Source organism: Lineus longissimus, chromosome 7 (assembly GCF_910592395.1).
Source record: "Lineus longissimus chromosome 7, tnLinLong1.2, whole genome shotgun sequence".
Taxonomy (NCBI): Eukaryota; Metazoa; Nemertea; class Pilidiophora; order Heteronemertea; family Lineidae; genus Lineus; species Lineus longissimus.
This window is the reverse complement of record NC_088314.1, coordinates 11738900-11765331: the sequence shown is the minus strand read 5'-3', so window position 1 is coordinate 11765331 and position 26432 is coordinate 11738900. Positions and strand designations below refer to the sequence as shown.

The 26432-nt window shown below is 42.0% G+C and overlaps 2 protein-coding genes and 1 long non-coding RNA gene across 6 annotated transcripts in view; all 3 read left to right on the top strand.

Annotated features, from left to right (window-relative positions):
* The window catches only part of LOC135490654 (NADH dehydrogenase [ubiquinone] 1 alpha subcomplex assembly factor 3-like), a 177221-nt gene that overhangs the window by 22644 nt on the left and 128145 nt on the right, over positions 1-26432 (top strand). For all 4 annotated transcript variants that reach the window (XM_064775963.1, XM_064775964.1, XM_064775965.1 and 1 more), the window contains exon 2: positions 12013-12211. In XM_064775963.1, coding sequence (XP_064632033.1) covers positions 12013-12211 — 199 coding nt within the window. The remainder of the gene's footprint in view (positions 1-12012; positions 12212-26432) is intronic.
* LOC135491756 (uncharacterized) lies at positions 3395-5415 on the top strand. The gene is made up of 4 exons (XR_010447874.1): positions 3395-3578; positions 3910-4004; positions 4379-4501; positions 5055-5415. It is a non-coding gene; the product is annotated as an uncharacterized LOC135491756 (long non-coding RNA).
* LOC135491361 (uncharacterized) lies at positions 6337-9390 on the top strand. The gene is made up of 5 exons (XM_064777169.1): positions 6337-6423; positions 7147-7258; positions 7750-7998; positions 8314-8593; positions 8899-9390. The coding sequence occupies exons 3-5, from the start codon at positions 7949-7951 to the stop codon at positions 9253-9255; spliced, it is 687 nt and encodes a 228-aa protein (XP_064633239.1). The 5' UTR covers positions 6337-6423; positions 7147-7258; positions 7750-7948; the 3' UTR covers positions 9256-9390.

Genomic DNA, 26432 nt, shown 5'->3' with positions numbered 1-26432 from the left:
TAGCGCTGTGTCCGTCGGCGGCGGCGTCGTCGTCGTCCGTCGTATCCCGTTTCAGAAACAGTGGCACGTTTCTAACCGCTAGGGCTATGAACTTGAAACTTTGTACACAGCACCCCCTAGGTCAGGTGACCTCTGACACTGAATTTCGGTCCGATCTGATTCTCAACTTGGCCACCAGGGGGCCAAATGTCGATATCTAAAAAGTGTGATATCTCGCTTATTAGTGACTTGTTTTCAATGAAACTTTTGTTGTAGGTACTCATAGCAAATATACATCTTATATCATACGGGTTTTTAATTTGACCTACTTTTCAAGGTCACAGAGGTCATCAGTGTTCTCGCCAGGATTTCAATCAAACGGGGCGCAGCTGGCCGGAGGCCAGCTCCTATATGCCCTGCAGGCGCATTTTTGGCGGGGGGTTTCCGGGGGCCCTCCCCCGGAAAAATTTTGAAACCTAGATGCTCTGAGGTGCAATTGCAGGCCTAATTCTGATGATATAAAACGACATTGCAGCGTTAGTATCGTTGGCAAAACATTTTGCTTCACGGCAATTTGCGGCGTCACGTCGGTCGGCTGGAGGGACGCATGGCAGGGTATCCACGTAAATACTAGTATTCAAACCGTTACATGCGCATGGCTGTTTACTTGTACGTTTCAACCGTATTTTGTACGTTTTCCGATGTTTGTGCACCGCTGTACGGTCGGGTACGCTATTGCAAGTATCAATTCGTGTCTTGTACCCCCCCTCCTCAAGGGTACGACACCTTATCACCCTATAACGACATCTTAATACTCAAGCATCACCCTTTTTTCACCAATGCTACTTTTTCTTTCGTCAAGACATTACCATCAACAATATATCAGTTATCACCATCATATAAATTAACCGGACTAATTTTACTGGGTAAGGCTGTATGTTCGACAAGACATCGACACATTAGCATCCTTATTCTTTCCAGCTTCACCAAATTTTCACTAAAGGAAAAATAAATACTACTCAAGCATCGGCAAAGATTAGTGGTGATAGCTTAACTACCCTTGAGGAGGGGGGGGGGGGTACAAGAAACGAATTGATACTTGCATATATTATACGGAAAGATAAAAAGTTGTGTTTGTACGGGCACTCAACATAAAATAACCACCTGAAGACAGTTTATACGATAAAAAAGTGAAGTTGTACGAATAAAAAATTCACTGGTTCCAAAAAAAGTTTTTGATCCCCCTTGGCCTTGCCCTCCCCGCTTGCTCCCAGGACCCCGACATCGTCAAAGCACATGGTATTTTGTAACCAGATAGCGGCGCCAAATATAGATGCGCAGTAGCCAACTGCGCATCCCGCAGCCCGCGGATGCGCAGTAACCAACTGCGCAAGCCATGTGCTTCTTCATGATGACATGATGATGATCGACGCTTCTATACATGCACAATGTTTACTTTATTAAAAATTTGTAGAGGCCTTCTTCTTTGATCCCGTTGTACCCTGTATATCAATTGAAAGAGACTGCTGATTTTACGCCGACAGCTATTATCATCCACCTGCGGCACACCTGTAAGCACTCTTTTGACATAATTAAAAACAACCGCCCCGCTCTGCCGCTAGCCGATCGTACAGGTGCGCTTTTGTCCACTCCCTTGACCTCGTTGCCAAGCTACGGGTGATTGTTATTGGCCGACCGTCGTCTGCCGGAACACGTGGATAGTAATGGTAGTAGGCCCTACTGCTGTACCGGGTAATTGAGATGGCTGGCAGTCGTTTTGCGGTGGGATAATGATCGTTGAGTGACGGCGGAATGTTTATATGCGATATTTACGGCTGTGTTTGTGTAACTATTGGCTTGGATTTAAGTATGGCGGAGGTGAATTTAAAGAGGGCGGCTGCAAATTTAACAGGGCGGGCTAATTTAGACGGGGCGCATTTTCACTGATCAAATTTAAAGGGGGCGCCAGCACCCCGTTTAAATGGCCTGGCGAGAACACTGCTCATCCTATTTTTTTCTATGCATTAACCATTAGAAAAAATGCACAGTTTTGATGAAAATGGCAAAAAGTTTTTATTAAAAAAAACAACTTTCTGGACAAAGAAATCCACTTTGCTTGGTATCATTGGAAAGGGGACATCATGGACAATTTTTGGACACTTTTGTTTTATCATAGATTCCACCCCCTTTTGCAGAAGAGCACATGTTTTGGGTACGTTATCATAAAAAAGTTAAAAGATAGCCTACTTCCACGGGGTATACCTCACCCTTTGCAGGGTGTTTGGCAACGCCACTTCTACAGGAGATCAATATGGGACCCTATTTTCAGTTACAGAAATAAAATCTTTGGCCGCTCTTAAGATGAGTTTGTGATTGCATGTATATTGCGAGGTGTTTGCTGCTTTTTGTATTTTGCACTGCATTCCATGATGGATTTGGAAGATGGCCTCTGGTCTCTTCTGGTTTATTCCTGTCTAAATAATCCTCCTAACATCAGGGAAGAATATACATAAGCAGCAACAGGTGCTCAGGACTACTGGTGATTGCGCACCAGGGCACCCCCACCCCATACCGCAGTCCTTCACGAATGCGTGATTCAGGGCAACACCAAGGCCAGTATGGAATTCATCACGCAAGTTTACTGCATGGTGGTCACACAACACAAGCAAGCATGGCTGATATTATTGACACTTGCGAGCCTGAGCCCAAAAAACCAAAGATATCATTAAAATGCGGATTTTCCGCTATAAGCTGTGGAGTAGATTGTGGTCCGTTTACCCAATATCCAAAGGACACTAGTGTAGTTGGGCTGAAACATTGCAAGAAAGATATTCAGGCGCATTTGACCCGCCTAAAAGTTCGGTCATCCAGCAGGCGCAGGCGTGGGCATGTTGAACATGTTGAAGCTGGCACCATGGGCATTGCATGCAGTGACGTGGTTGAGTATGAATGGCAGCTCATTGCGCTTCGAGCAGGAGTGTTCGACATTGAATCCCCAGATCGCGACACTACGATATGCCCAGTTCACCGCTACAAGTTGGGCCTTTGCTGGATTCCGTCAAGAATGTGTAAACATCCTCTGCACAAAGGCACTTCCACCAGACGCCCACAAAAAGATCGTGACATTTCAGCAAGCGCATCCAGGATGGTGTTCAAGAAGTGGAGAGTTCTTTTGCCTGTTGGTTCTGGTAAGCATCTAGCTCTGATTATGAAGCGCTCATCAGCTCATTAGCTATCTCTTATATACCGGTACTATACTTGCACTTGGGCTACTAATAAAGGCCTGTGTCGTGAAGGGCCTTCTAAAATAATTTATTTTCTCGAAGACACCTGGAGAATCGATCGCTCGTGTCGTGCCTCTGAGGTCGAGTCCCAGCGAGGGTCAACAAATTTGTCGCCTCCAACCAGACGACAAACCACTTGATATCATGATATTGCCTTTCCTACAATGTAGGCTATGCACCCATGGTGATGACTACACAGTACACTCGAGCACCTCATGTTCATTCATTCTAATATTTATTGCAGCTATTTGTAAAGACTGCGACAAAGAACAGCACAGGCCTCATCCCTCTTCGAATATCTCAATGGAACAGAAGGTAAGCAAGTGGCTGAAGGAGCTCCTGACCCAGCTTGCTATGTTCCTGTATAAATGAGTATAAATGTTTTCCTTGAATAAAAGGAGAGTGATTTTGTCAAAAAAATGCCTTCTTCAATTTTCATTAATTTCAAGGTCACAATGTAAAGGTTCATTTAAAATCAGCATTGTAACCAGTGATATTCATGACATGGGCTGGACATGCCAATAGGAAATACTTGCAATGGGATGATTGGACGAGACGCCATGTTTACTCTACATACAGTGACGTACATTTATGTTGAAAAATTGTTGTCCATACTGTTTGCTTTAGTTCACAATTGCTTTTTCAGCCTGGCACTTCCTCCGCCTATGATGAGCCTCTACCATGTTCTAGTACAGAGGGTACAGTATAGTGGGTACAGTGATTGTGGATATCGACCTTGAGGTGAGCTTGGTGTAGCATGATGGTCTCAATTACCTTAGGACCTCTTGGTGGTACCACACAGTCAAATTTTATCGTATGTTCTTTCACTTTCAGTACAGGGCATACTAGTGATACTGATAATAAGGACGCGTTTCTGTTAGTGTTACTGCTAAAGTGGTAGATGATTGTTTTACTCAATGAAAAGTGTGAATCATAGTAATCCTTACTGACATTTACATTGTGGCTGATCAGTATTCAGCTAAGCCAATCACTGAAGAGTTCATCCAAATCCAACGCTAACACCACTCAGTCAATTCCACTAGTAGTATTCAATGAATAAAGCTCAAGATCATAGCAAACAGCGCAGTTGCATGTACTCGGTATTTTTTTTCCAGCATCAGAGTCGATCACCAGTAACATCTGACAGGCATTAAGTCAAGTTGGTTTCTGATGAGATGGGAGGCAAAGGTGATGATAATTCATCAATTTCTTCTGCTGGGTCTACATGTATCATCCAGGTAAGACCACTTGTGACAAGAAAGAAAATGCCAAGGTCATGTGCCTACCAACACCACGTCTGATCATGATGAAGCTAGGTTGATAAAATGTACCAGTGAAAACATGCATCCATATACCAGGGGTCAAGGAGCATTGTACATTTACATCCTATGCACTCCAAGCAGGCCTTGAGTACTTACTGTCAGTCCCGCTATTATGTGCTACGCGTTAGCAGTTGTTTGCTATTGTGCGATTCCATCATTGGGTTACCAACCAAGCTAATACTATGGCCTTTCCTAAGCCAGTTTTCACCATATTGAATTGAATGTCTTGCTTCTTTCAGTGCATAGGATGAGGTCGAGATATTGATCAGAGAAAAGATTTCTCAGCTAGAAAGCATGATTGATCTACACTTTTGAATGAAGGGCAGATTTGTGCTTCATATAAAAAATGAATGAGGATATGCCCTTCGATATTGTCTGAATACATGACTGTATGACTGTATACTTCTGAAATTATGTGTATTGTAACTTGTCTTTCACAAAAACTGAAATGTCGGCGCTTTAATTTCAGGGACGTCACCTTTTGTCATCAAGTAATGGAGAATCACCCAGCTCCGATAATCTGGATAATGGTGATAAACCACATGAATTCGACATGTCCTGGGCCCCAACTCCAGCGCCAAAGAATATGCATCTTGGCTTCCTCAATCAGTTTCTGAAGCAAGGGGGATGTAGTTCAGTTTCAGGACAGCTTCTTCTGCCGCTTGATGATGCTTCCTCAAATACTCTTCGTTATTACAAAAGGAAGGCAAGGGAAGCGGTTGCTTTAACGTTGCACTGCATAGCCCCTAGACAAGAAAATGATCTTATGTCGCTTATCCAGCCTGCAGTGCCTTCTCCAATGGCTGATGAACTGGACAAGGTTGTGGTGAAATGCTATAATGATGCCTCGTCATGGTATATCAGACGACAGATATTGTCCATTCTTGCTCCACATAGAACCAAAGAGCAACTAATGGTGAGTAAAATACTTCATAGCGCCCCTATTGTTATGAATAAAACAAATTGCTAGAAGAAGAATTTACACATGTTCATCACAAAGGTGCACCTTTTATGAAAGAGCAAGTATTACTGGTATTTGGGAATGGCATTCAATTCTTCAACCCTCTACAATGGAACCCCTAAGTCTTCTGGCAAGGCACAATTTACAGTTTTTCATACAACGTATTTTACATATTCTTGGGTTCTGCACAGGTTGACCGCACGATGCAGTGATGGATCCTACAGGGATCAGCTATAAAGAGCAGATGATTTTGGTAGCACTTAAACATTTCATGCAGTTGCACACTGCTAAATATCTTTATCATTGCATTGAGTGCCAGAATTCAGGGTGAACTCGGGACCCATGACATGCATACATGCTGCTGAGCAAAGGTGTCATTTTAGTGACGTGTAAGTTTACAATACTGTAGAATAAGAAACATTGTGGCCATTCCATGGAACCAATGATGCATGGTCGGACTGGGGCCAGCGAGATAACTTTGAGAAACAAAGCATTTCTTTCTTAATCCTAATTATCGATTACTTTCTTGATCTTTCAGGACATGATTCCTGGTCTTACGAAGTACAGGGTAGATGAAGCCCGTAAACATGCAAGGGAGGTTGGCCAGGCTCAGCCAGTTGAGGTTGAAGGTGTTACTCGTTCACGCCTTAATGAAGTGAAGGTCGACCATTTTCTAGATTTCATCTCCCGCCCAGATTTCCTACAAGATGTTGCATACGGGACTAAAGTTGTGAAATTGAGCCACGGTGAAAAGCTTGAAATCCCCAAGGTTGTACGAACAGTCATAACATCAAGAATAATTCAGCTTTACCAAGCCTACTGTGAAGAGGTTGCCTTTGAGCCATTGAGCAGGAGCACACTCTACTCAATCATTCAGGTGAGTGTATCTCTGAGGTTTCAGTGAAAATTCAAGTGGCATGTGCTTCTTGTGAAGTGCTCTGGGTCAGCTGGTGGGGTGACAGAGGGCAGCACAGCCACTGCAATGCATAATACAACCTAATACGACACCACCCTCTAGAATGTCACAACCTGACCCGTAGCACTCCACAGTACATGAAGGGTAGACTCTGTACCTTAACCTCAGGAAAAGGGTGTCGTGCACACATGAGCAGTAAATGGCACATGGTGTGACACCGTGTCAGTCTGTCATTGTGTCATTGTTGATGCATTGAGGAGAATGGAAAAAGGTGCATTGTTGGAAAGTCTGGGCTGCGACCAATGTGAGCCTTGGGATCAAGGGCGTGTCCACGCAGTCAGTTGACACCCCTTTAAAAAGGACCATGCTCAGTTTAACACACACTGTTAACTCCCTGTAGATATGGCCATACAGCCGCCTTGCAAGTGGTGGCTGTTGTTGGTCAACAGATTCCATTTTGGCTGCTGTTGATGAGTGGTTAAGCCAGAGGGGGTGGTGGTGGTGGTGGGGGGGGGGGGGGGGGGGGCTCTCAGCCGGTTCTCACTACTGGTTTTGAAAGGCCATGCGGAGGAGTGGAAAATTAAACAACCCACTACTTGCAGATAGAATGTTTTATATCCTACACAGTGTTCAAATGAAACTTGTCAGATATCAATGACATTTTCTCTTACCATATTTTTTCAGGTTTGCGCAGCTTCCCAACAGAAATCTCTTTCTGGTCTTGACAACATTGCAGCTGAGGGGTCGGAGGCATTTGATTCATTCTTCACCATTGCAGAAAGTCTTGGTGATCTTCGTAAGTAACAATTACTATATTGTGTTGTGTCATCCTCAGATGGGAAGCTGGCATTTTATTTCATAACCTGATCAGTGCCAGATCCAGACTTTGATAATAGAGGGGGCATGAAATTGGTTTTCTATTGAAATAATGCTCTTCTTCCTTGCTGAATCACCAAGGAATGCATGAAAAATCATTATTTTGCAGAAAACAGGAGGGGCACATGTTGTCTCCATCTAGATTCAGCCTTGCTTACGCGGTGCCATGCCCAATTTCTATATGAAATAAACACACTATCAACCACTTAGTAATGAGGGAAAAAGCTTTTTGTCAAGCTGACACGTGATCATTCAAACACATTCTTGTGTACTGAGGATGGTAAACGATCATGGCTGTTTCTTGTGCCATCAAACTTCTTTCCGTCTAAACTCTTCATCTCAGGATAGACCATTGCTGGAATTAGCTACTTTCTCACAACTGTTTGGTAATACAAGTGCTTCCACTTCCAGAGTATCCAGCTGCTTCTCTTGAGGACCTGAAGAAAAAGATCCGTTCTTCCACCAGTATCTCAAGACAGATTACAGGTTGCACATCAGAGAGGCAAACCCGTGTGCAGACCACTGCATTACCTTTGCTCTGTCAGATGGACAAACCAAGTGCTCCCATGACCATGACTTGGTGTGTGAACGTTGTGAGGAATTGAAAGAAATGCTTGATATGATGGAAGTTGCATTTGATAACCCAGAAGTGGTTTACAGGTAAATTGAGCTGTCTGCTACTGTAAAAAACTTTCAGAATATAATGTACAAAAATGTTGACCCTATACTGGTACCAGTGGTAAAACTATGCTCATCTAAACTTTTCATACCCTGTAGTTTTGATATCCCAGAATTGCATAAACCATTACCAGTGGCATGTTCTGGAATGGAATGATGCCATAGTCCATACTATACCCATAGTCCATACGATACCTGAACACGAACAAACATTGATAATACTTGTACGTGTATCTAGCCTTTGTAGGCCCTATTTCACTTTATTCTCTTTGATAATTGTTATGCTCTTCATTGTAGGTACGAAAAGCAGTTAGAAGAACTGAAGTACGACTTCGAAGCCGGCCGAGAAAAAGTTCTGCATCTGAAATCCCATATAATGAGAGCGAAGGACCAAGAGAGATGCAAAGTTCAGATTCTTCAAGAGCTGCAACCACATCAGGCACTAATAACAATGGATTGGGCCATGAAGTTTCTGCCAACGAAATATATGGAAGCGCAGCAGGATTGGTTTGGAAAAAAGGGTGTTTCCTGGCATGTGTCTGCTGTCATAACTCGTGTTGAGGGGAACGAATTTCAGGTGTGTATAGAATCAAACATTCTGAGAAAAGTGAAGCTTAAAATGAAATGAAAACTGATATTGGATCTAGATAAATTACTTAGTCAAACTCGAAACATGCACTATAACTCTGCATTATAGGAAAGGAAGTGTCTTTATACAATAACTTTGCTGACTGTCGCTGCTGGACCTGTAGTCTCAATGGTTACATCCTGCAGCGCAATCAGTCCTTCCACGCGAGTGTTTTGATACAAATGATACTTTTAGTAGTTATGAGTACATGCGTATGAGCTTCATTTATTTAGGTAGTGCTTTCTTTTCTTCAGATCCACTGTTTCGTCCATGTCCTGGACCAATGCAAACAAGACTGGTTCGCAGTATTCTGTCTTGTGGAAGCCACACTATTGAAGGTGAAGTTGGAAACACCTACAGTGAAGGACGTATTCTTACGCTCAGATAATGCAAGTTGTTATCATAATGCTTCTTTACTAATAGTAATATCGATGAAAAACCTGCAACAGATCACAGGCCTCACTATCAGGCAATATGACTTTTCTGAAGCACAGGCAGGAAAGGACATCTGCGACAGGAAGATCGCGCCCATGAAGTCCCACATACAACGCTTTGTGTGTGAGGGACATGATGTTACTAATGCATCTGAGATGAAGGATGCGCTGGAGTGATATGGTGGTGTCAGATGCTGCTATGTTTCTTTTGTGACACTTGCAGCTGGTGCATCTAACTAATCTAAGGCTCTGACATGGCCAGGAATCACGTCATTTACCAACTTTCGTTATGAGGACGGTGGAATCCGTGTTTGGAAGGCATACAGTATTGGTACTGTCGAGTTCTTTCCATACCCCAAACTGGAGAGCAAGCAAGCTGCTCCATTAGCTCCAACTGGAGTGACACTCGGTGTGTATACGCGGCCTAGTGTAGGTGTTGGAGGAATGAAGGCACAAGGTGAAATCAACAAGGTGGAAATCCCGTGCCCTGAAAATGGATGTGACCAATTTTTCAAATCACAAGAGGACCTGACAGAACATTTGGCCTATGGCTCCCACACAAGTGTGACACTAAAGGAAACCATGATGGACAAGGTAAAGCGGAAATGGGCTGGGCATGTTGGTGCCATAGCCAAAGTTGGACAACCCGCCGCATCTGTTGTAGTACGGAGCAAGACAGATGCAGATTCAGAACAATCTTTGCTTTTTGCAGGCTGGGCTCTTCGAGGACAGAAGACCTCAAGACGGTTTTCTGCAGAAGTGCGGAGATATTTGTATGAGGAATTTATGAAAGGTGTAACTGGGTTCAAAGAAAATCCAACTAATGTTGCAAAGCGCCTGAAGATGATGTTTCCCAAGGATCAGTGGCTGACTTCAACACAGGTCATGGTCTACTTCAGTCGCCTCTCTGCAAAACAAAAGCAGGGACAGCTTTCAGAAGTATCTGGCCACTCCGAGGAAGATGAGGCACAAGAGGATGCCCAAGAAGAGGTACACCAGGAGACAGTCAAGCGCTACAGTCTTCGTAGAAAGGTTATGACAGAAGTAGGGATACTAGTATAACCAACTTCACCTATGAACTCATTGGTTTTGATGACTTCGTTTGGAACCATTTTATCATGATTGGATTGCAGACAGCTAGTCTTCAGTCAAGTCTTTTCGTTCGATCTAGCGTTATCATTCCATTCAGCTGCGTAGCTTATGTGTTGATCGCCATGCCCCTGCATTTAGCATGAATCTCTCAATCTTGTTGCAGCTTGCCATACCCTTGACTAAAGTGATCATGGGTGCACTAATCAGCATAGTATCCTCTTGAGTGTACAATAATAATGTGCATTGTATTCAGAAAGCATTTCGAGTCAACAATAGGAATGTACGGTACCGGTACCATAAGAGGATCATGACTACTACCCCTCACAGTGGTTAGAATAGCCTAGCTGGTGGTTTATTGTTGATGAACAGTTGAAGCCTGCTGTGAAAATCCATAGCCCAAATTCCACTTATTTTGGTTTTGAATTTGAAAATTGAGAATGTGAGTATGAAGGGCTTGCCTGTATCGATGAATGACCAGTATCTCTTGGTGGACAGTGGCTGAGGAAGTTTCAGTATAATGCTGGTTCTTTGCACTGGCAGGTGCCTACCCGAGTAACCCTCAGAAGTCAAGACTATCAGGAATGTCAGTTATGAATCTGTGCAATTTTCAGACATGTTCCCCATCATCAATTTTGCCCAGCAGTATTTATACCATTGACAGTACTTTACGTGTTTCAGAATTTCTGAATAGTGAGCCAGTTTTTGTTGGCATGGTTAATGCTGTTGTGAGTGCTGGTCTGATTCAAAGTGGTTATTCCATTTTTTGTTTCCATGGTCTCTGCAGGTGGTGACATACCACATCCATGTATATGCCCATGTATACATCATGTAAAGAGTATTATTTCTCGATGCAGCAATATCTTTTTTGTAATTAGTCTATAATAACATTATATTTTCATATTAAAAGAAAATAATCTTATACATCACGTTGTTCTTCCATCTCTGTCAATAAGGCTGGAAGTAGGCCACGATTTGTATTGAAATGAAGAAATGATGCTGAAACTAACAATATAAAACGAGAAGCCGATGGCCACGCTACCTCAAGTTAGGCTTAGGGGGCCTTACCTATTCCTTCAACAGTTCTCATTGTACTTAGTATTACATGGGTACCTAGCCCTGTGATTGGACATAACAGGGATATTTTTGCCGATGCAATGACTGTTCAGCTCCATGTCTTTCACCACCCTGATGAGACCAAATGTACTTCTGGTAGCATGTACATGTTGTGATGGATCATCTAGTACAGTAGAAGCGACATTCAGCTAAATAATCCTTTCTAGTTTGGTTTAGAATATAAAGATATACTTCCTAGCTGGAGCATGTGCATGGATTAACCCAAGCAGTAAAATGGGCACAATCTGAAAGAAAGGCTGTGTTCTGCCATATGAAGTGGGGATGGGGCTGAAGTTCATTTGATCATTTTCCTCTACCTCTACTCCGGTAGTATAGTATATTATGATGTTTATAATGCTACATTCAATCATCTGTGCCATTCACCACTGTCATGTCTATTTTGCCCTTTTGGAACTGAACTTTCGTTTTCTTTTTCTGTCCTCGAGCATACTTGACATTTTTTACCTGATCTTTTTGATGAATAAATTGAATTTGAGGGGGAGGGGTCAGACCCCAAGACTGGGGTGTTGATTGCATAAAAAACTTGTTAATTGTTCTGATATTCGGCAATGGGTCTTTGACATGCCTAAATTGTACTTGAGATAGCAAGCAATCCACCCCTAAATACAATGCAGTTCAATCATTATACCCATGCAATTCAAGGTATATCCCATTTCAACGTGACTGCTTCATGGGTAATTGGCTAGTAATTTAAAAATTGTTTTCCAGACAATGGGCGAGGAGTATGTGCGATGTCCCTGAGGCCCCGAGCCAGTACAGCCAGACAATGAAAGTAACCATCATGAACAAGGAACATTCTTCAGGAATTCTTATAGATGCCTACAGTCCTTTTGGATTCAAACTAAACACAGGAATGCGAGTACTAGGACCATGTGCGATATTCCCCAAGTCAATTTTACATTGGAATGTAAGTATATTACCTGGTTTAGTTGTTGGAGCCCTTCTCTAAAAACACAGGATAAATGTAACTATGTTATATTGCAAGGCATTACCCACGACTATCAAATGCAGTCTCTTCAGGTATCCCAATGAAGGGCACAAAGTTTGGTAATGTGGAGATGATACGAAGAACCAACTTCTTTTTAGCTCACCCGTGGGGAGCTTATACGATACCATGGCATCTTCGTCCGTCAGCAGAGCATGTTTCGTAATCTCTTGGGCTAGATGGCTGAAACTTGGCATGATAATACCTTTGGCAATATGTCCAGTAGTACGTTTTCGCAATTCGACATACTCTCTGGTCTCCAGGCGGCCATCTTAAAAATATGTTTTTAGCCCGCTTGGTCATAGACCAATAGGGCTTATGCTGTGCTCGGGGTGGTTAGTGGTGCTCTGTTGTGCGTCCGTCTGTGCCTAAACTTTTTGCCTTGTCAGAACTCTAGTGTCTTCATTTCTTCTATATGTGCATATATGGGCCCAAGATCTAGGCCAAGTTCGATTTTGAGCGCAATTCAATTAGGCCACCAGGGGGCTTTTGGTAAAAAAATTGCTGTTTGTTACTCATGCTTTGAGCTAGAGTGCTCCATTTTTGGCTCACCGTCTAGGTGAGTCTATACAATATTGTCCGTTGTCGTTGTCATTCGTCGTGAACCAGAAACTTTGTACACAGGACCCCTCAGGTCAGGCGACCGCTGATAATGAATTTCAGTCCGATCTGATTCTAAACTTGGCCACCAGGGGGCCAGAAGTGGAAACCTAAAAAGTGTGATATCTCTCTTATTGGTGACTCGTTTTTAGCTCAGCTGACAAAGTCAGCGGAGCTAGTCAAATAGCTAATTGATTGGTGTTTGTCCTTCCATCCTGCCATCCATCTAGCCATGTTGGGCATTTTGTAACCGTACAGCTGAGGCACTTTAAATATGGTTTTGTATGTAAACACCGCAGAAAATGTTGCTTACAGAAAAAAATTTGGGCGATTCGACTCAAATTCAGCTCCCCAGGGGGCAAAAGGCGTAAATGAAAAAACAATTTTTGACGCTCTATTCGAGCAGATAAAAGCTTGAAATAAAGTTGAAAAGGTCTTCATGATACAGAAGTTTTGATATAAAATAGATTTAGTGTGGATTTATATCACCAGTTGGCGGTAGTGAGCAAAACTGTTGTTTGACCCCGGATGACCCCGCTTTAAATTTCCCGCCAGTTACCTGGAGTACTATCATCAAGAAAATGGCGGTGACCTTTTTAGCTCAGCTGACTAAGTCAGCCGAGCTTGTCAAATAAGTTGTTCAGTGGCGTCCGTCTGTCCATCCATCCATCCATCCATCCATCCGTCCATCCGTTAAACCCATGGTGCACATTTTGTAACCGTAAGACCTAGAGACTTCAATTTTGCATTTCTGGATACTTCTGGTCAAACTCTACTTTCAAAACAAAATTTGTCGCCATTCGACCTACTTCCTGCGAGCGAGAGTGCATGAAGGAAACTGGCCTATATCGGCCTAGGAGCAGCAGAATTAGTCGAAATATGCTCTAATATTAAGATAAAATTCTTGAAAATCTATTTTATTGAGAAAAAGTTCAAAATTTTAACAGGAGAGGGCGCTACCTGCCTTTTAATTATTTCTGCCGATTCAAATTCCCGCCCGATGACGTCAGCCATCAATGAAGTCTCCTATTTGCCAGTTCCCAAAACATGGCAGCTACACAACAAAAGCAGTAGCTCCAGGAATAATCACTGTTCACTTCAGCTTCGTAATCGGTTGTACCCCCAATTTATTGTGTTTTGTGTGGTGTTCCTATTCAATCAACGATGTAAGGCCTTATTATGTTGGTTTTAATTGAGAAGGTGCATTATAAGCGGCGTACAAAATACCGAAGCGGAGACAAAATGGCGGCATGTTGTTTACGTCATGTGCAATAATCTTGGAGCTCAATCAGGTACCCAATTTTCTGCATAAAAAGTAGTCTGGTAGGCGATATTATCACCAGTTTGTTTCAGTGGTAGTCATAAGGTCTTTAGGGACTACTTTCAGAAATTAGTTCTTGAAAATTTGGCCACATTTCTGTGAAAACGATATCGGAAGTGCATGCTCTGTTCGCGATGACATCGCCGATGTATTTTGAAGTGGAGAATTCCCACAGTAGGCCTATGTGCAGTGAATCGGCATGGTTCTGTTCGCCTATTAAGTTTTAGTTCTACGATTCTTTCATGAGTAAAAAGTAGACATTCTCAGCAATACAATAATGTCACTCCCATAAAAATTGATTGGAAATTGAGGGAACTACGGCATTCTGTTCGGCAACTGGCAGCGCTGAAAAAATACATTGCATACTGTACAATACCAAATGGCACATTTTAAAAAGCGCTCATTGGACAACGTAGGGAATCACCAGAAATGACGTCATCGCTGGTCTAAATAGAAAACTACGGTGGCGCAGTAGAGCACAAGAAAAGGTTTAGCATTAACTTCGTCATGCAAGCTTCAGCAACAAAACGATTTCTCATGAATGATTTATTTGATCATCATCAGCTTGTTTCCCCTGATAGATAAAAAAATGATTTACAATTTCCATCAAAGTTTTCTGTTTTGTGTATAGTCACATGTTATTTAACTGGCAAGGAGCCAAGCAGTTTTGAATATTCGCGGGAAAATACTTCGTACTTGTAAACGAGGCTATGACAATGAGTATGCTCATTCATGGCATCAACTTCATGTTTCGGTAAATATTTTCATACGATGATTTCACCCGAATTATGGTCAGGATTGAGGAATGAACAGTGGCATAATTATGTCAACCAAAAACATTGGTACCGTAGTGAACGCAAAAGGATATCAAATACCATGGAGCATGCCATTTTCATGCATGATAATGAACTAAACACCGGGAAGATATTAATGATATTAACTCAGCTGAGCGCCAGGCCCTTGGGCCTCTTGTTATTTCTACCGGAACGATGATTTTGTAAGTGACAAATTTTCTTTTTAAGCCTTTACGGAAACGTATTTTGGTACGAAACTTTACACGTTTATAGAAAAGATCAACGAGAATGTGTTCAAATGCCCTCACAACGATGAGTTCAACAGAATTTGGTCAAAACAACCTTCGAATGGAGTCAACTTTCTTTGCGAAATTGAAGCGACGACCTCATTATTAGCTCACCTCTTAGCAGAGGTGAGCTTATCCCATACCGTGGCGTCCGTCATCCGTCGTCGTCGTCGTCGTCGTCGTCCGTCGTCCGTTAGCAGGGCACGTTTCGTAACTGTTAGAGCTATTGAGTTGAAACTTGGTACCCTTATGTAATGACACCTTGGAGACCAAGTTTCGGTCCGATTCGTTTCATGGTTTGGCCACCAGGGGGCCAAACGTTAAAAGTGAAAATATGCAATATCTCCCTTAATAGTAGTCGGGAAATTTTGAAAAAAATATGGTAGGTACTTCTAGCAAAGGTGCATCATATATCCTCCGGGTTTTTGATTTGACCTCCTTTTCAAGGTCACAGAGGTCAAATGGTGTAAATTGGCCGTTAGGATGTAACGATGGCACGTTTCTAAACTGCAATGACTATTGATACCAAATTTGGTACACATTTACCCCTTAGTCAGGTGATCTCAGGGACCGAAGTTTGGTCCAATATGATTCACCACTTGACCACCAGGGGGCAAAATCCAAAAACCTTAAAAATGTGATTATTCCTTAACTTCTTGCCCGATTGCCACCAATTTGATATCATGGGTACATCTATTCACCATACAGTATATGTCACACAGGTTTTTAATTTGACCTTCTTGTCAAGGTCACAGAGGTCAAATGGCATAAATTCGCCGTCAGGCCGTAACTATGGCACGTTTCTTAACTGCAATGACTATTGATCACAAATTAAGTACACATGTACCCCTTGGTCAGGTGATCTCAGGTACCGAAGTTTGGTGCGATCTGATTTGCCGTTTGGCCTCCAGGGAGGGGGCCAAATCCTAAATTCTTCAAAATGCCATCATTCCTAGTAATGACTTGCCCGATTGGCACCAATTTTATATCATAGGTACATCTAATTCTAACAACCATTCAATGTGTCACCCGGGTCTTCTTTGATTTGACCTACTTTTCAAGGTCACAGAGGTCGAATGTACTGTAAATTGGCCATTTTGGGGAAATTGTAATTGCTTGGACCTACATCAAACCTAACACTACATGACACAATACCATGCTCTTTATCCATCTTTCCTCCACATGACGTGAGCACAATGGCCCTGGCCATTTCATTTATCGTAATTTATGCAGATCTGAGTCCAGCTGATGGGCGATGTTTTGATTTGTGTTCAAACTATTGGAAACTTCGTAAATTAGTTCTATTAGTTCTACTATTCTGTAGGAGTATATTATAGCCATTGATGTTGACAGCTAAAAGCACGAAAACTTTGTTCAGGTTTCTCGTCCAATCACGTGACCTCTCCCACACTCGATAATGCACTCTTTTCGTCCACGTTTTAGGCCAATCTTCGGCCTGAACATGAAATCTAATAAGCGCAGTACTTAAATCAGATTTTTCTCTCGCCTTGAAAACATTCATCGGTAAAATCGATTGAGATTAGCCGAGTAAATCCACTTTTTCCGTGCCTAAAATCTCTGCCGCTGAATTCTATAAATACAAACTATTAACATCGCGGCAGTGTGGTTCCCATTGTGCGCCCTCCCACTTCACACCATGTCAGGAACTTTTACGGAGAGAGAGGGCGTGCGGGAAGAAGAATGGCCAAAATGACGTCACGTTTTCCTGGCAATGCCTCTTGCCAGACCAGTCAAGCATTGGGAAAGCATCTTTAATTCAGACAACGTTAGAACTAGAAAGACGAATGTGTTAATTTGCAAAATTAAAAGCAGATTTCACCACTAACCAGCCAAATCGGAATACGACGGCGCAAAATGTTCTCGCTTTCCTCCTGCTAAAAAACCTTGTTCCCGCACTCCTATTTTAATTTATCCCAAGGAATATGATATGATCTGTTTTCACTTTTTGGCTCACCGTAGGGGAGTCTAGGCAATACTGCAGTGTCCGTCGTCCGTCGTCGTCGTCGTTGTCCGTCGTATCCTAGTTCAAAAACAGTGGCACGTTTTTTAACCGCTAGGCCTATGAACTTAAAACTTTGTACACATGACCCCCTAGGTCAAATGACCCGTGACACTAAATTTCTGTCCGATCTGATTCTCTACTTGGCCACCAGGGGGCCAAATGTGGATATCTAAAAAGTGTGATATCTCGTTTATTAGTGACTTGTTTTCGATAAAACTTTTGTGGTAGGTACTCATAGCAAGGATACATCATATATCTTACAGGTTTTTAATTTGATCTACTTTTCAAGGTCGCAGAGGTCAAATGGCGTGAATTGGCCGTTTGAGTGTAACTATGGCACGTTTCTCAACCACCAAAGCTATGAGCTTGAAACTTGGTACATATAACCCCCTATATCAGATAACCTCTGGTGCTGAATTTCAGCCTGATCTGAGTCTTGACTTTGCCACCAGGGGGCCAAAACAGAAAAAGTAAGAAGTGCAATAGCCTGCTTATTAGCAAATTGTTTTTGATGAAATTTTTATGGCAGGGACCCCTAGCAAGGTTACCTCAGATGTTGCACGATTTTTCGGATTTGACGTACTTTTTAAGGTCGCAGAGGTCAAATGGCGTAAATTTGCCATTTGAGTGTAAGTATGGCACGTTTCTCAACCGCAACAGTTATGAACTTGAAACTTTGAACAAATGACCCCCTAGGTCAGTTGACCTTTTACACTGGGTTCGGTCTGATCATTGACTTGGCCACCAGGGGGCCCAAACTCAAAACTCAAAAAGTGTGATTTCTCGCTTATTACTGATTTGTTTTTGATAAAAGTTTCATGGTAGGTACTCCTAGCATATTGAAACATGCGTATGCATCTCGCTGTAGAGAGCTTTACCTGCACAGTATCTAGGTCACCGCCTTCCAATACAAATCTGAGGGAATTTGCAGCGTTTTTGTCACAAAATCTTCATTATCTCAGAAAGGGTTAATGGCATAGAGCCAGTTACGGTGGCAAACTACACAGAATCTTCTGGTGCAGACATCATGTGCTGGCCTTGTGGAATTCCATTCATAAACTTCCTCGTAAAACCACCAAGTAGGAACACGTGTCATGTACCAAATTACATACAAATCACCCAGGTCAGGCCATTTTCGTCTGATCTTGGATGGGTTTAGACATGCTCTTGATTAGGTGTTTAAAACAATGGATCCAGTTACGGTGTATAACGATTCTCCAGAGTTCAAGCTGTCAGCTCGTATTTATATGTGACACTTTGGATGAGAAATCACCTCGTAATCTTGGATTTTGGCGGCAGCATGAAGTTCCAACACGTGGTCACTTGGCTTTTCACAGTCATCTTTTTAGCCTACAACAAGGCAGTCCCATTTTTGCCATTTCCTCTGATTTCGGAATACATATTTGAGAAAGGTGAGTGAGATTAATCGATTTTTCTGATTTCTGAAATTTTCTTCTGCTTGTGAAAATGTAAGTTTGTATGTCTCTGTACTTTATATGCTAAAACACCCCCATTTTCTTTTGGTTTTGTTGAATAGGAGTCTGCAGCTTCATAATTTGACAGGGCCAGATCATTAAAGGGACTATATGTCATCAAAGACACTTCTTTCTATAGTCTTCATGGTCTTTAATTTGATGAACCATTGGGCCAAGAGAGGGAAGTTTGGGAATTATAAATAGTAGGTCTAGACGGGACCCATAGGGCTCCCATGGAAAATGTTTTTTAGTGCACTTAATGTGGGTATTGTTTCTTTTATAGGGATGCCCATCGTTCTATGACCAAGGGCTAGGGTCAATTACAGTGAAGAATCTGTATCCTTGAGGCATCTTAGAGTGACCACACCCAAATGGCCGATCTCCAAGCTTTGGGATATACGCATAATCCAAGAAAGGGATAGTGATGCTGGGAAGGAGGTTTTAGTCCATTACGTTGGTTGGGACAACAGTTTCAACGAGTGGAAAAAGGAGTCCGATTATAATATAATATAATATTTTAGGTGATAAATAAACAAGCATGATATGAAGTTTTGTCTGTATTAAATATCTGACCTTACTGCAGCCTAGAATATATTTTCAGAATGGGAAAGTGTTTATGGCAGGTTCCGAGATAAATATGGAACAGCCACGTCACTATCAGCAGTTACTGGGTCACCTGTTTGGTGCGACTGGCGGCATGCATTATCTTTCAATATGCAAGGATACATCACATATCTTACGGGTTTTTGATTTGACCCACCTTTCAAGTTCACAGAGGTCAAAGTTGAAAACTTTACCGTTCTTGGTACGTTTTGTCGTTGTTCAATGTAAAGAGTTTTAATTTTGTGTAATGATGCATCTAAGAAGCCACTATTTGTATGCCAAGTTTCAGCCAGATCGGAATTCAAATATGGCCGAAATTGCATGTTTTGTGGGTTTTTCCTCGTATTGTGGCAATCCAAAGGTCGTGAGTTCAAACCCCGGTCAAGGACAGCCAAAAATATTTTTATTTTTCATCTTTTCCTTTTTTCTTTTCTGAGTTCTATCTTACATTTTCTTCATTTTTTGATTTATTTGGTGCCATAGATTTAATTAGGCGGCCATCTTGGAAATCGTTTTTTGCCGATTGCTGTAGTGTAACGAGTGATGAAATTGTTATGGTCGGGTGGATGTGTCTACATCACATATCACCCTGGTTTGTTATTTGACCTACCTGTCAGGGTCACTGAGGTCAAAGTTAAAAATATATTCACCATTGTCATGGAGTGGCACGTTTCTTCACTATCATTTTCACCTAGACTCTACAAGCTTGGAACCACAAGTCTCGGATTCACCACTTGGCCAGGGCCGGCTCTGAACTGGTCACAGATGCATGTATAAATTATGAGAGGCCTACATACTGTAGCACTTTCTGTAACTGTCTACTAAAAATACTTACGGTGAGCACAATGGCCCCTGGCCGTTTCATTTGTAATTAAATGGTATTCATATAATGAGATCAATAGTAGTGTCCGTGTCAGATCCCATCATGGAGGTATAAATAATTATTTATACCTCCATGATCCCATCGTTCAACTAGTCTTCTCTCCCCAGGTGCCTCACACGGACCTTCACGTCCCCATACTCAAGACCAACTCTTACAATATCGCCCTCAAAACAACCCTGGAGTCATGAATTCACAGGTGCTCCTGTGAAATCTCAGTTCTAGTTTATTTATCAAACTTTATCGAGGGTTACCCGGTTATCGAATCGAATGGATGTGTCGATCGTCGGGGCGGATTGATATGTGGTTAGGTTGTGCGTCCAAGGCGATTACTAATAGGTCATTCAGTTAGTTTGAGAAAGATCATTATCATGAAGATGCGTGTTGTGTTATCATAACTGGAAAATAAGTTGAAGTTATTATTAGTACTACGATTCTTACATGAGTAAAAAGTAGACGTTTTAAGCAACACAATAATGTTACTCCCATTTTTTTCTGTAAAGCTATACTGAACTAGGGATATCTTCCGTTGCCTCCTGTAATATTTACATACCATGGCTGATTAGTTCAATCATATTTCATCCAGCTGGCAGCTCTGCATTGGAAATTTTAGTGGTATAACGTGTTCTCTTAACCTTCAAACAGTAGTATAAAGCCGATATTTACTACTTTATACCCTCAGTCCTATGTTATTAGGTCATCCAGCTGAGCGCCAGGCCCTTGGGCCTCTTGTTGATAAAAAGTTTATGGTAGGTACTCCTGGCAAGGATTCATCGCATATCGTACAGGTTTTTGATTTGACCTTGTTTTCTAGGTCAAAGAGGTCAAATGGCGTAAATTGGCCGTTTGAGTGTAACTATGGCACGTTTCTTAACTGCAAAAGCTATGAACTTGAAATTTGGTACACATGACTCCCAACGTCATGTAACCTCGGACACCGAATTTCGATCTGATTATATTCTCGACTTGGCCACAAGGAGGCAAAAACTGGAAAAGTGAAAAAGTGCAATATTGTGAGAATGTTGGGTATCTCCTTTTCAAAGTATCAACTCCAGTTAACCTTTAAGTGGAAATGTCTAAGCAAATGTACACAGTTTATGGCCTCTAAAATAGAAAGTTTCCATTGTCTTCCTTTCATGTTTAAAACGAAAACTTTTGTGTTGTAGCAAGCAAGGAAAAGTAAACGAAAAGGGAACAAGTTAAACATAATGTGTACCCCCCCCCCCCCCCCCAACAAACATTGTTACAAACTGGTGTTGGAACCCGGGTTTTATGACCCACCTATGTTATCGAGACATAGGAAAGCCAAAATGGGAACTGATGCAGAATTACGGGAGGAGATAGAGGAGGAGCTACTGGCAGGCAGGAGATGAAGGCGAGACAGATCAAGAGGTATTGACAAGTCAACGAAGCAAACGACTGTTCGAAGTGGGCGGAGGATGCTCTAGAAAAAGTTAAAAGCAAGATAACGAAACCAGACGAGTGGAAAAAGGAGTTAGAGAAGCTTGAAATACTTCGCAGCAACCTCCAGAAGAAGGATGAGGAAGTATGGCACGATTGCAAGGACACGGCGGACCAGGAAAAGTCAGGTACGTAGAACGAAAGGTCCCAGGGATTACGGCGATAAACCTGATAGTTTCATGAGTACTGGGGATGCTTTGGCATGGATAAAAATATTTTTACATATCGCTACACTGATGGGATGGAAGAAACGAGCCAAACTGGATGCATTCCCTCTTTTTCTGAGAGGAGATGCAATGTCCTTTTACGAAGGTTTGACAGCAGAGAAATTAGAAACCTGGGAGATGTACATGCTGCATTTAAAGACCAATATCAAGAGTCCAAAAAATGGATTAGAGGTCGGGAACTAGCCGGTCGGACACTTACGCAGGAGAAAGCATTGAAAGTTACACCGATGACATATTGAAGCGCAATCGAGAGTTGGAACTGCCGCATTATTTGGCTTTGAGTGCTTACATTGAGGGATTGCCTAAAGAACTTCCCACCTTGGTATGGCAAAGCATTCCTGACAATCTCGAAGGAGCCATAAAGGCAGCCCGCAACGCAGTGAAAATGATGAAACTAGATGGCTCGAACCGTATTGCAGCCAACACCCAGGATTGGACAATGGAGGAAGTACTAAAAAAAATTGGAATCAATGCAGTCAGAGTTAGCTGAATTGAAAGAGGTGGCAGACTCCCGGCAACCGTATTATACAAAGGCTGGAGCACCAGGACGAAATCGCTGTGATGCAAATGCTCAGGTCATTTGCTACTACTGTGGTAAGCGAGGACACTTTCAGAGGGATTGTATCAGGAAAAGGTGTGATGACAAGAGAACAGATAGGCAGCCGTATCCACCAAACGCACCACTGTCCTAGTCCAACTATCCGGGATGACAAGATGGCCTACCCCGACCAGCGAAGCAACAATAACCACCACTGAAATCGACCCAGCCCGACGTCAAGGAAAAGAAACAGAAAAAAAATAGAAATAGGAGAAGAACAACAAGAAAAATCGTTGCGAGTAAATTTCACAGGGGACCTACAATTCAGATGAAATGTGATGATGTAATGATTTCTACGCCAGTGGACACCAGTGCTTCAATTAGTGTCATTGATTATGATTATTTTATGAAAATACTACCGCAGGACAAATATACGATTTTTCTGAGTTCACATGGTGATAGTACTTGCTGTGCCGATGGAAATCATATGCAGATTATGGGCATAGTCACAATAAACATTGAAATTGGAAACAAAAAGGTTAGTCACAATTGTCATGTTATCAAGGGACTTGCCCATACCCTTATTTTGGGATTGGATTTCATTCACAAACAGGAGGCAATCATAAATGCATGGACAAGGGAAGTTACATTTAAGGATTTGGGAACTGTATCGATCAATACCGCAGCTCAGTTCAATTTGCAGGCCAGTGTTGCATGTCGGGATAATGTAACTATCCCCGTTTTATCTGAAGCAATCACACAAGAAAAAAATTAAGTTCACAGATCGATCGAAGGACAAGCATGTACTATCCAACCAAAACCAAGATTTAAAAACCGATATGGACTAATGGGAGCACACAGTATAGCGCATTCGGAAGGGAATAGTTCCCCTTCCTATTCTCAAACCTGCTCCTTACCCTGTAACATTATGGAGAGGATTGGAAGTGGCCAGCACATCCTCCAGAGACTTGAATCAACGAGCATACGAGTGTAATTTCATTTCTATGAATAAGGAGGGATTTCAGTGGACGATACAGGTATTTCTCGTTGAGGAACAAGAATGTCAGATCGAGGAGGTTTCTTTAAAGGCCATGATCTAAACTGAGGAATTTACACCCGCCGAGAATTCAGGTCACCAGTACAAAGTACCAGGCTCGGAGGAGATATGGAAATCAATATCAGTGGCATGAGGTCAGCCGTTGCTAGGAAGTACTGCATCTTGGATTGCAAACAATAACAGGAGGCATGTGGAAGAAGATTTCACTAAAGGAGTTGGAAAGATCATGCAGGCTGTTAAAACTTACTGAATATTTTTATCCCCAAGCAAGATTTGATCCTGTTTCATCATCAATAATTTAGGAAACCCATAAATCCATACTTATTGAATGTATCTTAGGCCTAGGCCTAGTTCTTTTTAAGTTATTCCAAAGTTATTCACAACACAATTATGAAGAAAAACATCATTTTATCCAAAGTTTGAATAATTATCCTTCAAGGATTTGAACACAAAATAATCAGTTATGCTTGACAGTACCAGGACTAGTACAACTTTTCAATGAGTCTTTTCCATATGGACCTCCTATAGCCGTAAGAGCATGGTTTTGTTATGTTCTTGGTCCTCTTTCGCTGTGAGCTTCCGGCTGCTCCCTTGGTCCAAACAGAGGTTGCCTCCCTGTTGCAGTTCTCGTTCCAATGGCAGACAGAAAGATTAGCTCGCATTTGGTAATTATCACTCCCCATCAAAATACGTTTATCGTTAAATACATTAAAAACATTGTTAAAGGATTCTGTGCGAAAAGTGTCTTTCCCGAAAACATAGTCCGTAGGATACTTGTACACAACATTTCCCTGAATCGCTTTTTGTATCAGGTCAAGTGATTTTTAGCTCAGCTGACATAGTCAGCGGAGCTAGTCAAATAGCTATTTGATTGGTGTCCGTCCTTCCATCCATCCTGCCATCCTTCCATCCATCTAGCCATCTGTAGACAAAGTTGGGCATTTTGTAATCATACAACCGAGGCACTTCAAATCTAGTCTTGCTTATAAACACCGCAGAAAATGTTGCTTGCTGGGTGATTCGACTCAAATTCAGCTCCCCAGGGGACAAAATGCTTAAATGAAAAAACAATTTTTTGACGCTCTATTCCAGCAGATAAAAGCTTGAAATAAAGTTGAAAAGGTCTTCATGATACAGAAGTTTTGATATAAAATAGATTAGTGTCGATTTATATCACCAGTTGGCGGTAGTGAGCAAAACTGTTGTTTGACCCCGGATGATTCCGCTTTAAATTTCCCGCCGAGGTTACCTGGAGTACTATCATCAAGAAAATGGCGGTGACCTTTTTATTTGTACCGGAGCGTGGACAGTGACAAATTTTCTTTTTTAAGCCTTTACGGAAGCGTATTTTGGTACGAAACTTCAAAAGTTTATAGAAAAGATCAACGAGAATGTGTTCAAATGCCCTCATAACGATGAGTTCAACGGAATTTGGTCAAAACAACCTTCGAATGGAGTCAACTTTCTTTGCAAAATTGAAGCGATGACCTCATTATTTATCGTAATTTATGCAGATCTGAGTCCAGCTGATGGGTGATGTTCTGATTTGTGTTCAAACTATTGGAAACTTCGGAAATTAGTTCTATTAGTTCTACTATTCTGCAGGAGTATATTATAGCCATTGATGTTGACAGCTAAAAGCACGAAAACTTTGTTCAGGTTTCTCGTCCAATCACGTGACCTTTCCAACACTCGATAATGCACTCTTTTCTTCCACGTTTTAGGCCAATCTTCGGCATGAACATGAAATCTAATAGGCGCAGTACTTGAATCAGATGTTTCTCTCGCCTTGAAACATTCCTGGGTAAAATCCATTGAGATTAGCCGAGTTAATCTACTTTTTCCGTGCTTAAAATCTCTGCCGCTGAATTCTATAAATACAAACTATTAACATCGCGGCAGTGTGGTTCCCATTGTGCGCCCTCCCACTTCACACCATGTCAGGAAGTTTTACGGAGAGGGAGGGCGTGCGGTAAGAAGAATGGCCAAAATGACGTCACGTTTTCCTGGCAATGCCTCTTGCCAGACCAGTCAAGCATTGGGAAAGCACCTTTAATTTAGACAACGTTAGAACTAGAAAAACGAATATGTTAATTTGCAAAATTAAAAGCAGATTTCACCACTAACCAGTCAAATCGGAATACGACGGCGCAAAATGTTCTCGCTTTCCTCCTCCTGCTAAAAAACCTTGTTCCCGCACTCCTATTTTAATTTATGCCAAGGAATATGATATGATCTGTTTTCACTTGTTTGTAATTAAATGGTATTCATATAATGAGATCAATAGTAGTGTCCGTGTCAGATCCCATCGTTCAACTAGTCTTCTCTCCCCAGGTGCCTCACACAGACCTTCAGGTCCCCATACTCAAGACCAACTCTTACGATATCGCCCTCAAAACAACCCTGGAGTCATGAATTCACAGGTGCTCCTGTGAAATCTCAGTTCTAGTTTATTTATCAAACTTTATCGAGTGTTATCGAATCGAATGGATGCGTCGATCGTCGGGGCGGATTGATATAATGTGGTTAGGTTGCGCGTCAAAGGCGATTAGGTCATTCAGTTAGTTTGAGAAAGATCATGATCATGAAGATGCGTGTTGTGTTATCATAACCGGAAAATAAGTTGAAGTTATTATTAGTACTACGATTCTTACACGAGTAAAAAGTAGACGTTTTAAGCAACACAATAATGTTACTCCCATAAAAAAACTGTCAATTCTCCTTACCACTCACAGAAGCCAAGCCATTGCTGTTAAGTTATGCAGGGGCTTAATCAATTACCTGCACTCCCTGTGGGGTGAATAACATTACCTTTTGAACAGCTGGCTGTAGGGGGATGATTGGAACAGTCGGTATACCTGCTGACCTGCTGAACCC

Excerpts from the sequence above, each read along its gene's own strand:
- LOC135491361 (XM_064777169.1), top strand. The coding sequence starts at position 7,949 with ATGCTTGATATGATGGAAGTTGCATTTGATAACCCAGAAGTGGTTTAC. Across the intron at positions 7,999-8,313 it reads AACCCAGAAGTGGTTTACAG|GTACGAAAAGCAGTTAGAAG; the intron begins GTAAATTGAGCT and ends TCTTCATTGTAG. Across the intron at positions 8,594-8,898 it reads TTGAGGGGAACGAATTTCAG|ATCCACTGTTTCGTCCATGT; the intron begins GTGTGTATAGAA and ends TCTTTTCTTCAG.